General features: G+C 37.3%; 1 protein-coding gene across 7 annotated transcripts in view; it reads left to right on the top strand.

The window, feature by feature from the left end:
- Positions 1–13,252, top strand: part of GRID2 (glutamate ionotropic receptor delta type subunit 2) — a 681,167-nt gene that overhangs the window by 138,217 nt on the left and 529,698 nt on the right. For all 7 annotated transcript variants that reach the window (XR_013182016.1, XR_013182018.1, XR_013182020.1 and 4 more), the window contains exon 2: positions 161–316. Coding sequence is in view for 2 of the 7 variants with exons in the window: in XM_054633768.2 (XP_054489743.1) it covers positions 161–316 (156 nt within the window). In the remaining 5 variants the exon portion in view is untranslated. The remainder of the gene's footprint in view (positions 1–160; positions 317–13,252) is intronic.

Genomic DNA, 13,252 nt, shown 5'->3' on the forward strand with positions numbered 1-13,252 from the left:
AACTTCTGGGCTCTGTATAGAGAGAACCTTGTTTTAAGGATGAGGAAGAGATGATGTTCTAGCAAAGAAAAGTCTTAAGTGCTTATGATTAATGCTTTTGGATACTGGAGATGAAAGGTGCAATGTGATTTTTTGTTCTTGTTCTTTCTTTCCTCCACAGGGGCAATTTTTGATGAATCTGCCAAAAAAGATGAGGAAGTTTTTCGAATGGCAGTAGCTGATCTCAACCAGAATGATGAAATCTTACAGACAGAGAAAATCACATGTTCAGTGACATTTGTGGATGGCAACAATCCTTTCCAGGCAGTTCAAGAAGGTAGGACACTAAAAAGATTTCCTATTGTTGTTTCTGCTGTGACATGCAAAATATTACCTTGACAGTCTGCTGTCTTTATGGGAATTTGTCATTTTTGTTGGCTTCTTTTATTCAAAATATCAAATAGTATCTTTAATTTTGGTTTTAGTTGCTTTGGTTTCTGTTGGTCCTAGTGACTTATAGCTATAAATTCAGCTTTTATCCATTTTCTATGTATAGGCTGTTGAAATGTGATAAGGAGGTCAGACACACTTTGCCTACTTCTTTCCCCTTTTCCAGGCTGTTTGGAAGTTACTGCCAAAATGATCACTACTTCCTACTAATTTTTGGTTTAATTTTGGGCAACTAATGGCAATTTGTTGGAAAATAAAGGTTGTTGCATGGATAACCTTTTCAGCCCACCCACTTGAGAAGGTTACCTGTTTTAAAGAGGGGATTAGAGAGAACTTGAAGACTCAAAAAGTTGCCTGTGCCCAATACATGATGCTGTTCTCAGCCTGTCCTTTGTGTCATGCCACAATTACTGGACAAGGGATGACGACATTGCTTTGGGCTCCTGTGATAGTGGCAGGATGATAAGAGAAAATAGTGTTTGGAATCCCTCTGAGCTGGATTAGTAAATCACTGGTGTGACTGAGCAGTTCTCTGGAAAGACCGCTGGGACAAGTCTTAAGAAATATGGATTCAAATTTGGGGTTTAAGCATTTATTTCTTTGCTGTTCTGGAACAGTGACTTCTGCCTGAGATGCCAAAGTTATTTATTTCAGTTATATTACTAAACTTTTCTTAACAAAAAACCTAAATTTCGCTGATTTTCTAGCTCTGTATAGATGCTTGAGAATTAAGGGAAATATGCAGTTAGTTGTTCCAATATTTGTGGAACAAGGTTTGGTTTCAATGGATTATTGACAAGGCAATGCTAAGGAAAATTCTTATTTTGGTTTTTTTTTTTTACCAATGACATTCTTAATTTTTGAGAATTTAGTGATTTAGTAATTTTTTTGTCAAATTTTGCAAGTAGATAGATCTGTGTAATGAGAAGCATTGCAGTCTTTGCTTGATATGGCTGAAGCAGGGAAAGACATGATTTTGAGAGTATTCCAATTAGAATCAATTTCATCTCTTTCAATCTGAAAAGGCTAATATGGAAACTGGAACTACTTGATGCTTGTGGAATTCAGAGGGGAAAATGACTAAGTGAACTCTCTTTTTAAGATGCCTTCTACATTGTTGGTATTTGAGTGCTTTTTTTTTAATCCAGGATGGCGAATGCTAGGTGATGCTCTGCTTAGCATTAATTAACTCTGAAACTTAGCTATTTATTTCCTGTATCATTGTGGTGGAGTAGTTGCCAACTATTTCACAAAATTGTTTTAAGTACCTTATTTGTGACTTAGAGAAACTAGGAAGGCCTAGTAAAGTACAACTATCGAAGGAGTTAATGATCCAATATTTCATTATTCAATTATTATTTTATGCAAAAGTTGTGTTTGTTGTTGTTGAAAGTATAGTCAACATTTGAAATGCTTATGGAGCAGATTTGACATAAATTTCATTACCATCTGGTGGGTGAGTGAAAGGTCTTTTGTGATATTAATGAGTTCAATATTTTCCAGTAAAAACTATTTCTTGTAAATGCATGGTCAAATACAGCTGCATGCCTAGCAGATTTCATATTCCCTATTTTTTAAGAGCCCTGTATTTTGTTTGGAATAATCCAAGTGAAGAACAAAGGTTTTAATCTTTTGCATGTATGTATTGATGACATTTTGCTTGTTAAAATATTATGCCAGAGTCAATGTGTTTTGTTTCAACTGAACACAGGCAGCAGCTCCAGTGTAATAATTTGATTACTTTGCACCAGTTTCTTGCCTTTCTCCTTTTCTCTGTAACTCTGTATCACTCATCCCTTGCTCCTAATTGTATTTTTTATAAATGTTAGTAGCACGGAAGGGGACCACTCTAACTTTTGCAACACATTGGTAAAAGTGGCATATTGACATGGTTTATAACTGGGACAAATGCTTAGCAGAAATGCGCTGTAGTAAACACCAGGAAAAATGTTCATTTAAACAATCACGCCATTCTGGTCTTTTACTTATAAAAGAAATGCTAGAACAAGACTAAGTCTGATATTTTTCAGTGTGTGACTTTGAGTATTCTCAAGCTTGCCTTGTTCATGCAAGCAGGTCTCTTTCCTTGGAATCATAACACCACTGAGTCTGAGGTCTGTGGCCTCTCTTATCAAGCACAGCCTAAATGTTCAAAAAATATACTATTCATTTAATTTACTATTTGCTTGTTTTAATTATTTTTACATAAACTTCTTGAAATTTGCTTTGTTTTAGGCTGCAATATCTGGAGTTTTTTAAAGTTCTGACATTTTTTTCATTGTATAAACTACAAAAGAGCCTTTAAAATTCCCAACTTTTAATGCTTGGTAAAATGCTTATTTAAAGCATTAGGTTAATAATAATAGCTTAAAATTGGTCTAAAATTGGTCTAAATTTGTCTTTAAACTGCCCTTTTCAGTGAATAGAGAAGGATAAAGAATTTGCCTAGGACTGTGAATTTGAGAAATCCAAAAAGTCATGAGCAAAGCTGTCATGAAACAAGACATTAGGCACAGAGTTATTTTTGTAATGATGCAGTAATGGACAACCTGCATAAAATCTTTTATTTCACTTTATTATTGAGATTGGCAAGTAACTCCCAAACAAGGTAAACAGAAATACTCAGACACTTCATAATGATTTTGGGATGTAAAGATAAATAATTTGAGAGGATTGCCAGCTGTGCAGTACTGTGTTCTTCCCTCTGAATCTGTTTTTATAAATTATTACAGTGCCCTTAAATGTCTTCCACTTGTACCTTAGGGCATCTCTTTAACAGCTCTGATTGGGGGGATGATACTATAGCAAAGCTGAGTGGTTTTATCCTAGAAGACCTGTGAATGACATGCCCCATAATATCACTGGAAGTGCCCTCAGGGATCATTTATAGGCATGTTCTAGTGCACAGAAACAGGAGGTGAAGTTCTTTAAGTTAGGAAAATTAGATTTCCTTTTGTTGGCCACAGAAAGGGCCAGCAGCAGCTGTGGTTCATCCCATACCCTTGTGGAAGCTGCAGCCCAGTTGCTGAGATTGGTCACAGTAACAGCTGTGGAAGTGTCCAACATGGCAGGTTCCTTCCTCTCTTTCGTCAATACAAAATGTTTCACAATATTTATAGTACTCTTCTGTGTGGTGTCTTAAAATATTTGTGTGCTGGTGTGATTGAGAGAGGGAGAATATTGTGATTTGGCTTTTTTATGCTGTGCCCACGTCGGGTACCACAAAGAAAAAGCAGAAACTTAAGTTTTCTTTGAACATAGACATTAAAAGAAGTAGGGATAGTCAGGTATTGTATGGCAGCTAGGCAGTGATTTGGCACTATGAAACAAGGAATTATGATCCAGATCCATACTGGTGCTAATAATATATATTAGTATAATCTTTACTTCCTTTCCTGTGAGACTCCAATTTACAGCAGTATTTAAATAGGGGTGGGACAGGCCTTCAAAAGGGTTTGAGTTCTACATATACTTAAACGGTAGGTTTTTTTTTTTAATATAAAAAACATTCTTCTCTATTTCTTTTCAGTGAACACTTTTTTCTTTCACTGGGAAATTTGGTTGAAATGAATACAACACTTATTTTCTCGTTTGTCAGAAAATCACTCTATTCTCTTATCTTTCTCTTAATTTTATTAGGCTGGTGCTTACTACAATACACTAATAATTAAAGCTTTAATTTTATGGTTCAGAGCCTGCTGTTTGCTCCAGTCCTTAATTTGTCATTAGTACTACAACCATATAGTAGCAGAATGGCTGATGGAAAATGTGTGATGGCCTTTGCATTTTTGTGGCAAGGGAAGGGAAGGGAGGTGGCTTTGGTAGCTTGGACCAGATGTAATGCTTTGGCTTCTGCTGACACATGTCCTTGAGCAGCACATTTCCTCAGCCTTTGTGCTGCCATTTCCACTTGCACACCAAAAGTTACGGAGCAAACTCTGCATGAGTTTGCAGTGCTTGAGGCATCCAGAGCATCTGGAAAGTAGTCAGAGCTTGGCCAAAGATGTGTGTTGTCCTTGGAGATCCATTGGCCATATTTTAACCTCATGGCAAGTATTTTCTTTTCATGTAGTGCTAGTGTTTTTTTTTAATCTTACTCCTTTCTCCTAACTCTTTTTAAATTTCTTTTGATTTACTTATCTTGAATGATAATTCTGTAATAATCCAATGTTCTATAAGTTACCTATAACACGTGACAAATAGGTTTGACTGAAGCTGTTTGAAATTAACTTTGTTGAACACATTTTCCTATTGCAATCACATACGTGTGAGGCTTATTTTTCTTTTTTTTTCCCTAACCCAACCTTTTTGTCATTCAGGGTAGTCACCAGAGTATGCTTACAGACACCAACTCAAGCCTTCGTAATGGCTTTTGAAAGCTTATTGTGATCAGTGAAGTAAATAAGGCAGTGAGTCATAACTAAATGGGATTCAGCTGTAGAGCAACAGAGGTTTGTAGGGCAGCAATATGTATGAAGGTCACATGCAGGATTTTATTCAAGCAAAGTTTTATGGTCAGAAATTACAACCTGATGGATACATCTGCTTTGGCCTTTGGGACTAGATGAGTGTAATAAGATTGTCCTTTCCCATTTCTCTGATCACTGTAGAAATCTGTTTAAATCCACAGATTTCATGGACTGCTAAACTTTCTTTCACTTTGTGTCACTTATTTTTTGATATTTCTCAGCCTTCCTTGTGCTGTTTATTAACCAGTACATGTTTGGTTTGAGATTAAACCTTTACAGGGTTGAGCTTCTTCACTGCCCCTCCATTTCATTTCCGATATGCTTTTTTATTTCCTGATAGAATGGATTTTGATGTGAAAAGATATGCTGAGGAGGAAGAAAACATCAAGTAGGATCTGAGCTATAAAAACTCAAGGAAGAAGAGGAGGAGAAGCATTTTAATAATGATATAGAACTCCTTTGTAAAATCAGAAACTGTTGGAAGTGTTGACAATTGCAAATTTCTTCTATCATGAGCACTCCAGATAATATGATAGGAGATTTTTTGAATTACCTGTCCTCTGTGCTTTCTCATAATGTACCAACAGTTGCAGCACTTTTCTTTGTTTAAAAGGTGTTGGGTCAGGAGCCTACTCCCTTACACAGGCTTTATTCTCATTTAAGTCTTCCTAACCCCACGAAATCAGATCTGCAATCTGCATAAATGTACCATGGCAGTCCAAGTGCTGACAGCTTAAGAAAAAAGATCTTGATACACTGGTTATAACATCCTGACAGTTGGGAAGGCAGTGGTTGCATAGGAAAATATTAGGGAGGAGTGAGTGACCAGTGATGGAAGTAGAAAAGGGACATGTAGTAGAGGTTTTGTTTAGGATGAGTAGGATGCACATTTAACACATTTTCAGCAATGATTTCCAAGATCTTGTGACCTTCCTTTGCCTGGAAGTAATCTACTCGGAACATACTGGAGGCTGTAAAAAGGAGGTCAGATTTATTCTCAAAAAGGCCTCAGAGTGGTACAGCTGATGCAGTAATTGCAAGACTTCGATCACCCTCCAGCCTCTGGGTTTTGAGCCCCAATGTTTTCTAGTTCCAAATTCTTTCTGTAATAATGTTTTCTTCTATTATAAGGCAGCTTCCATTATCTTTGTTTCCAGTTTGAAAGCAAACTCTGGCAGCTGCAGACTGCACTAGACTTTCAGATGCTAGAAGATTAAAATCATTTCTGCTCAGCTCAAAAAATGCCCCCAAATCCACATAAAAAAAAAGAGAAATTAAAAAAACTCAGCCTGTCAGGAATGGCTTTTTTCAGGCTAGTTTAAACCAAGTGAGAAATTAAGCTATAGATATTATGGCGATTGAAGAGCCTTCTCTGCAGTAGGCTTTCCAAATTGCTGAGCCAAAGAGGGGAGGCAAGAGTCTTACTCAAGGCTAGGGCAAGATCTGGCATCCTTTAGGTGTTGTTATCCACTTTGTCTCCCAGAGCACCTAATCCCTGCTGGATGCACACTTTAGGAATGCTGCATGTTTGTTGTGGTTTAAGGAAAGAAAGCTAGTGTTTCTATGGAAACCACTTTTCTTCAGGTGGCCAGGAGACCTGGTAACATCCCCCGTTACACTTGGCTGCATTGCAGCATTCAAATGCAGCGCTGTGACTGAAGGTGTTTGTGTGAGGTGTTTGTGAAGCACCGAGGACTTTGGGCTCCAGAGTTTGCATTACCCACCACTACCTCTCTGGAGTGTTCCCCTGCCCACCTTCCCCAGCTTTCTCATGACTTGAAAACAGCAGGAGTGATTTTCCTAACGCTGATGCCATTTGCCATTTTCAGTTGCCAGAGTTTGGCTTGACTTAATTTTTATGGCAGATTTTGACTTTTTTTTATCAGAGCTTCCACTTTCAAGTGACAGGCAGGAATTTTAATAGGCTTGAAAGAATTTCTTTCCCAGGCTGTTGCTTGAAAAGCATGTGACTGTGAGACTATTAACCTCTAACCCTTTTTAAAAAGGTGGATCAAATAAATTAATAAATACCCCCTCGACAAGTGTGATGCTTTTTGATGGCAAGGTGCAGAGCGAATTTATCACATTACTGTAGGAAAAGCTGGACAGGCTGCTTTTCTGCAGTACTTACACTTTAAATCTAGATTGGATCATTTCTGATTTTGCAATAGACATGTTTCCACTTGCAGTTCACAAGTGCCCAATATGTGTTTTCATACATTAAGCACGGAGCTTCAGTCTGCTGTGTTAATGTACTTTGACACACTGCTGGGGTTTACTTTTTAGAGAGCTATGCAGATTGTCATGTGATTAAACGATATCAGTAGTATGTTTAAACGTTTAAAGACACTGTGCCTGGAGGTTTTTGGGGTATTTTAACAAACAGAAGCATAGAGACAAAGTAAATGAGAGATGCTTCATCTTCCTAGATGCCAATTATTTAACTAGCACCCTGAGCTATGAGTCCCCTAAAGTAATCTCCTTAAATAAGTAATGGACACACTATCTGGATTTCCTTCTCATCTTTTTTGTGAAGCAATGTCCACTAAAATCACTGGAGCAGTCAATCATCTCTGTCCGACCAGACGTGTATATTCCCAGACAGGCCTCACTCACAGCCTGCAAGCTTCCAGCAGGTTGTGGTTACTACCAGCAATGAACTGCTGCATTCAGCTGCTTTCTGCTGTATGGAGTCCTCCTGAGTCTTCTCATCATCTTAATTGGAGATTTTGCTTTTGTTGCTCCTGGCTAAATTTTATGAATTAAGTGAAAGTCATCCGGTCCTTGTTTCACCATACAAATAGGGATCCAATTCCTTACAGATCCATATTTGCTGCATCTATGTGTTTCAGTGCTTGTCTAAAAGTCAATAGAGTTAATTAATTTCAATTAATTTCTTAATTTAATTCTCCCCTTTGAGCCTTCCTTGCACTTCTTGATTGTCTTCTCAAAAATATTTTATTTCATCTGCAAGCTGATTTTGTTGTAACCTGTTAGCTCTTTGGTCACTGTATTCTTAGTAAGTAGACCAGTCTGTATTTGAGGCAATTGGGTATTTGTGTGCTTCAAATAATTTTAATTTTAAATCTCCCGTTTGCAGCATCATTCCCAACTTAGGGGACAAATCTATCAAGCAAAAGGGTATCTATCATACTCTTCTCTCCCTCTCTCTCTCTGTATAACCAAAGTGTACTTTATGGAGGACAGTGGTGTTTTAAAATCTAATTTTGGTAATGAGGAAATGAGCCATGACAACTCTGGAGGTGAAGCCTGAAGTGAATTATGGAGGTCATTCTCTTAGATGGGAAAATTAATTATATTTTAGCTTGGTTCCCTGTTACTTAGACCCTTTCTATTGTATACTACCAAGTAATTTTGACTAAATATCAATTCATGAAAAATTATCTGGGCAAAAGAGTGCAGTTATAAGGACAGATGTCGAAACTAGGAACAGTTTCATTAAAACACTAATGGTATTGGAAAACCATAACCTAACCTTTTGTGTTATCTTTTTGAAAGAATGCCTGCTGTAGGATTTTAATGCTCATTCGTTTTGACTATCGGTGGACCTTTAGCTCCTGTGATTACAAGCTCTTCTGAAACTTGTTTCTCTCCTAAAAATCCCATCTTTTCAAGTTCTTCATTGTGTAGTCTGAAAGAATATTGAAGTGAGCCAAGCCACTCTGAAGGATTCCACACTAAGTGCAGCACTTGCAGAGGGCAGATGAAACAGGTAGTGTTGATGGTAGTTAAAAAACATTTACTCTGAGCCTGGAATAGAAATGGGAGTCTTGCAGAGCCTTTCATGTTCTGTTGACACACGAGTGGGAGTTTGGGCTTGGAATCTTTATGTAAGGGTATAAAGAATTAACACATGGGGCTTAACTTGATGTGGAAATTAAGCACCTGCTTAAAGGCTTTCCTGAGCAGGGATATACTTAAGCAATCCCAAATCAGTGACTTAATTTTCTTTGGCAGCTGGTATTCATTATTTTGTTTACTTTAAGGGCTTATTTTCTCCAGAAACTTGTAGATCGTTGCAGCATTTTCACATCCTGCACCTCTGGTTGTCCAAATGTGCCAGGTGGCTGTAGCTCCTCTGGTATTGCTGAGAGCAGAAAATATGGCTGCAGGTCATGGCTGTGCCTTGTGACATCTGGAAAAAAGTTTGAGATGACAATGAATCTTCCAGAGTACTAGGCCACAAAGCACAGCTAAATAAGTAAAAGCCTGCAGAAATTTGTCTTTTGACACTACGTTTCACAACAAGAGCGTTATGATGTACAGGGCTTGATCCTCAGAGTAGCAGAGAGCTGTACTCAGAAATTGCGGTTTCATGTACAGGTAAACAATTTATGTTCCTCCCATCCCTTTGTGACCTGGTGCAGGAAAGGAAGCCAGCAAGAAGCTACTTTGTTTTTCAGAAATATTATGTGTCTTTAGTAGCAAGCTGTGGCTCAGTGGCAAGCCCTGCCATAGCCAGCCCTTGCTAAGGGCATGGGAGGGGAGCACAAACTCCCTGTTCCAGGTGCAGCCAGATATTGGAGCAGCTTGCTCTAATGCTGGATGCCAGGAGCTGAAAGTAAATGATGGTTAGTTGTCAAATACAAAAAAAATCAGCTGCCCTAGGAGGAGAGACTTTTGCACTTCTGAAATGCCATTTGAGTGGAAAAGGGCATGAGAACTTTGTTTCTGGAAGAGAGAAGGTGAATGTTTTGAGAAAATCAAATTTGTTCAGATTTACCAGGAGGTTAAAAAAAAAGTAGTTGCCTATGTTGTAACAGTTAACATTCTCTCTAATGGGTGCAATCTGAAGAGTGAGGTGATGTAAAATAGGGACTTGTCAAGACATTTGTAAAAAGGCTCATTAGTTCTATTTAAAACATGAAATGTGAGTTTCTTCCTGAGGTCCGAGCTATTCCTAATTTTCTGATAGAAAGGAAAAGGGGGTAAATGGGTATGGATCAAGGCATAATGCAGCTTTGATTAGGCTAGCTTGCCTTTAAATGTGTTTATCCTTCTTAATTTGGCACTGGTAGATCAAATGCTGAGCTAAAATTGTATTCTTCTGTGTGCTTAACCAGTTGAGTTCCACACACCATGGGGTAGAAACTGGTTACTGTGGTGAGAGCAGGAAAGAGTTAGAGATTACCTATATAACCTAGGAGCAAGCAGCATCTAGCTCAGTTGGTTTAGCAAAATGCAGTGACCTTGATTTAGATTAGAAATAACTGAATGTAAAACAAGCCTCTGAAAGCATGATCTTAAGAAAATGTTTTTTAAGTAATGTTCTTTGCTGTCTTAGTTAACCTGGCATTAAAAATTGTGTTGTTCTACCTCATCTTTATATTAAGAAAACCCCAAACAGTCACAAATCAAGAAAAAAACTTGAGAGAAAAATATTTTCCTTTATTTGGGGAAGGATAGGCTTTTCTTTGTACTCTTTCATAGTTACAACTACTTCTTTCTTAATACAGAAAATATACCTTCCAATAGCAGATAACAGCATCATATTGAATTACTAGGAATTATGCAGTTGGGATATTTTTTTCATTGAATTTCATTCTTTGGAGGACTAACATTTTGAAAGCTAAGCATCCAGGAAAGCTCCATGCACAGTTATTGAGTGGCTCTGTAAGTCCCACTCAAGTAATGATTTTTTTAAGCATAAAACATACCTATTTTTCAGTATTTCTCTATCATGGAGAATTTCCCTAACATTATTTAGTTTCTTTTTCTTAGCATAGTACTCATGCTTGAAACTTTATTATTAAAATTAAGTGTGAAAATTTGTGGGTTTTTTGTCAGAAGGAAGAATAAGTGGTCATAATTGATGCCAAGTACTACTTAAACCTTCTGTGTGTTGGGCCTTTAGATCAGTAAGACTTGTTTGAATTTGGCTCTGAATCATCACAAAGTTACATAAAAATCAATTTGACAGGTTATGATGCTTTCCATAGAATCAAAATTCTCAGGAGTTGGTTTCTGCATAGGGAAAGCAGCTGTGGATGTAGCAAATTATGCTGGCTCTGGCTTGTCTCAGTTAGTCCTTTCAATAAACTTAGCAAGAAAGGCAATGTGTTTTAACATAATTGTTTTTAGCAAGTTCTGTAATCTTAAGATTGCTTGGAATTTGAGCACAACTAGTATCAAAACTCCAAAATGTACTTTTGTAAATATGTTTGGTCTTGCTAAGATCACATCTCAAGATTTTCTAAGTTCAACTTCTGTGTCAAGTCTTGATGTTAGGTTGATATATGTATCATATGTGCCAGTTCACATATATTTCTTCTCTTTGGGTGATCTTTATTTTTTGCTGCTCAGACATTCATTTCATGTGCAGTCTGACTTGACAGGAAAGTCAGAAATTTCTGTGTATTTGCAGATGTTCGCTGTGGAAGCTCCAGGGAGTATGGGCAGTGAGTATGCAGGGTCACCTTCTATTCCTAGCCAGAACAGACTCCGGAGTAGCACAGATGGTAACTGGAGCCTCCTTTGGCAACAGCTGATGCTCCAGCTCTGACATGAACTATGTTTCAAAGAAGAGTTTTGGAATTTCTTCTTTGTGTAACACAATTGCTGCTACAATTGGGACTTTGAAAGACATGATTCCTTGGTCAAACCTATCAACAAGTTCATTGTTCTGTGATGTTTGTAAGGAATGCACGTTGAAAACAACCCTTTCAAAGTGGAAATGAGCAGCTGAAAGCAGCAGCTTCCAAAAGCATGAGAAAGCTGTAGTCCTTCCTGCACTCTTAACATTAAGGACATTCTTAAAACTAGTTACACATCAGTGTGTTAGTTTTTGAGCTTCAAGTTATTTTCTGGAACTTCCACCTAAATAGTAAGACTAAAGTTTGTTATTTTACAGTATTTATTACTTTACAAATTGTCACCTTGTAAGAGTTGGTCCCATGTATCTTCTGTGTGAGAGTTGTAAATTCCAGATGTTTGGTTTTTTTTGTTAGTTGGAATTTTGAAATCTGTTTTCCTGTGTGTTTGTGCTCTGTGCCTTCAGCTTGTGCACTTTGTGCTTTATAGACGGTATTTTGGGACTACAAAAGGTGTTTTTGAAGAAAAAATTTTTGTGAACAAACTTTATTCACTTCTTGCATTAATGGGAAGGGAATTTAAGGAGAAAGGAAGAAAAGCTGAGCCTATCACTGCCAGTAAATAGTGACTTGGAAGTTTGTCCCCTTTTGTTTTTCATATCTATTAATGGTTCATGCAGGGACCAACTCATGTAGAACCCTCCTCATTGTCTATTCATTGGCTTCAGGAGTTGGACTTGATAATCCTTGTGGATCCCTTCCAACTTGGAATATTCTGTGATTCTTTATCTGAACTAGAGAAGTAATTTATTTTGCAACATGAAAAAAAAAGTGATTTCCAAAGTATCTGTGGATGAGTGATTTCCTTTAATAATGAAAAGCAGAATTTTGAATAGTTTTCCTTCATGGGAATTCTTCTATTGCTGAACTATAGTACCTTCCTCCACAAACAGCTTCTAGAGAACTTCATGTGCTTTTCTTTAAGGGATGACATTTTCCATCATTCTTCTCCCCTTGGATACTTTGTTCTTGTTGGTTGTTTCTGGATGGTTATTGCTTATATCTGAAAGTGCTTGCTGTATCTGGCCATTTTTGATGACATGTTTCTATAAGAATCGAAAACAAAAATACTTGTCTTTATCCAGCTTTGTGAATGTGAAAAATTCTTCACTCCAGATTACCTCTGAAAATCTGTATGGCTACTAATGCTTGGAAGGATCAGTCTCAGCAAATCTTTCTGATAACTTCAGTGTGATCAATTGTGTACAAGTTGGAATATATTACATGTAAAAAAATCCATAGGCTCAACAGTGTGTCTGTTACAGTGATTTTTATTCGAGTCAAGGCTTTGAAGATGGAAATGAAATAGCATTAATAAAACTAGGTTACTGTAGTGTTTTCTCTGTGAAATTTCCTTGCTGCTGAGATCTTGGTGGGTGTCACTTCTCATCAGAAATATTTTCAAATTTAAACTCAGATTCTTCACATTGCAAAAAGGTGTGCAATATTAGTAAAGGTAGTTGAAATATGCAAAAATATGTAAGACATGTCAAAAACCAACAGAAACAGTGTAGGAAATGAGACAAAATGTTATTGTATGTTTTCAGATAAGATTTCTTTCTCACAAATGGACAAGCTCTGAAGTTTGCCACTGATGTGTAGGAAAAGAGTGAGGGATGGTAAAAAGTGAAGAATATGGAAGCAATATTTACAGATTTGTTCGTGCCTTTCCAAAGATGACTGATGTGCATGTTAGTATGCTCTGGTGTTAAGACAAGAGATTTTGATAAACTGTCCAAAGGA

This window comes from Agelaius phoeniceus, chromosome 4, assembly GCF_051311805.1.
Source record: "Agelaius phoeniceus isolate bAgePho1 chromosome 4, bAgePho1.hap1, whole genome shotgun sequence".
In the NCBI taxonomy this organism is placed as follows: domain Eukaryota; kingdom Metazoa; phylum Chordata; class Aves; order Passeriformes; family Icteridae; genus Agelaius; species Agelaius phoeniceus.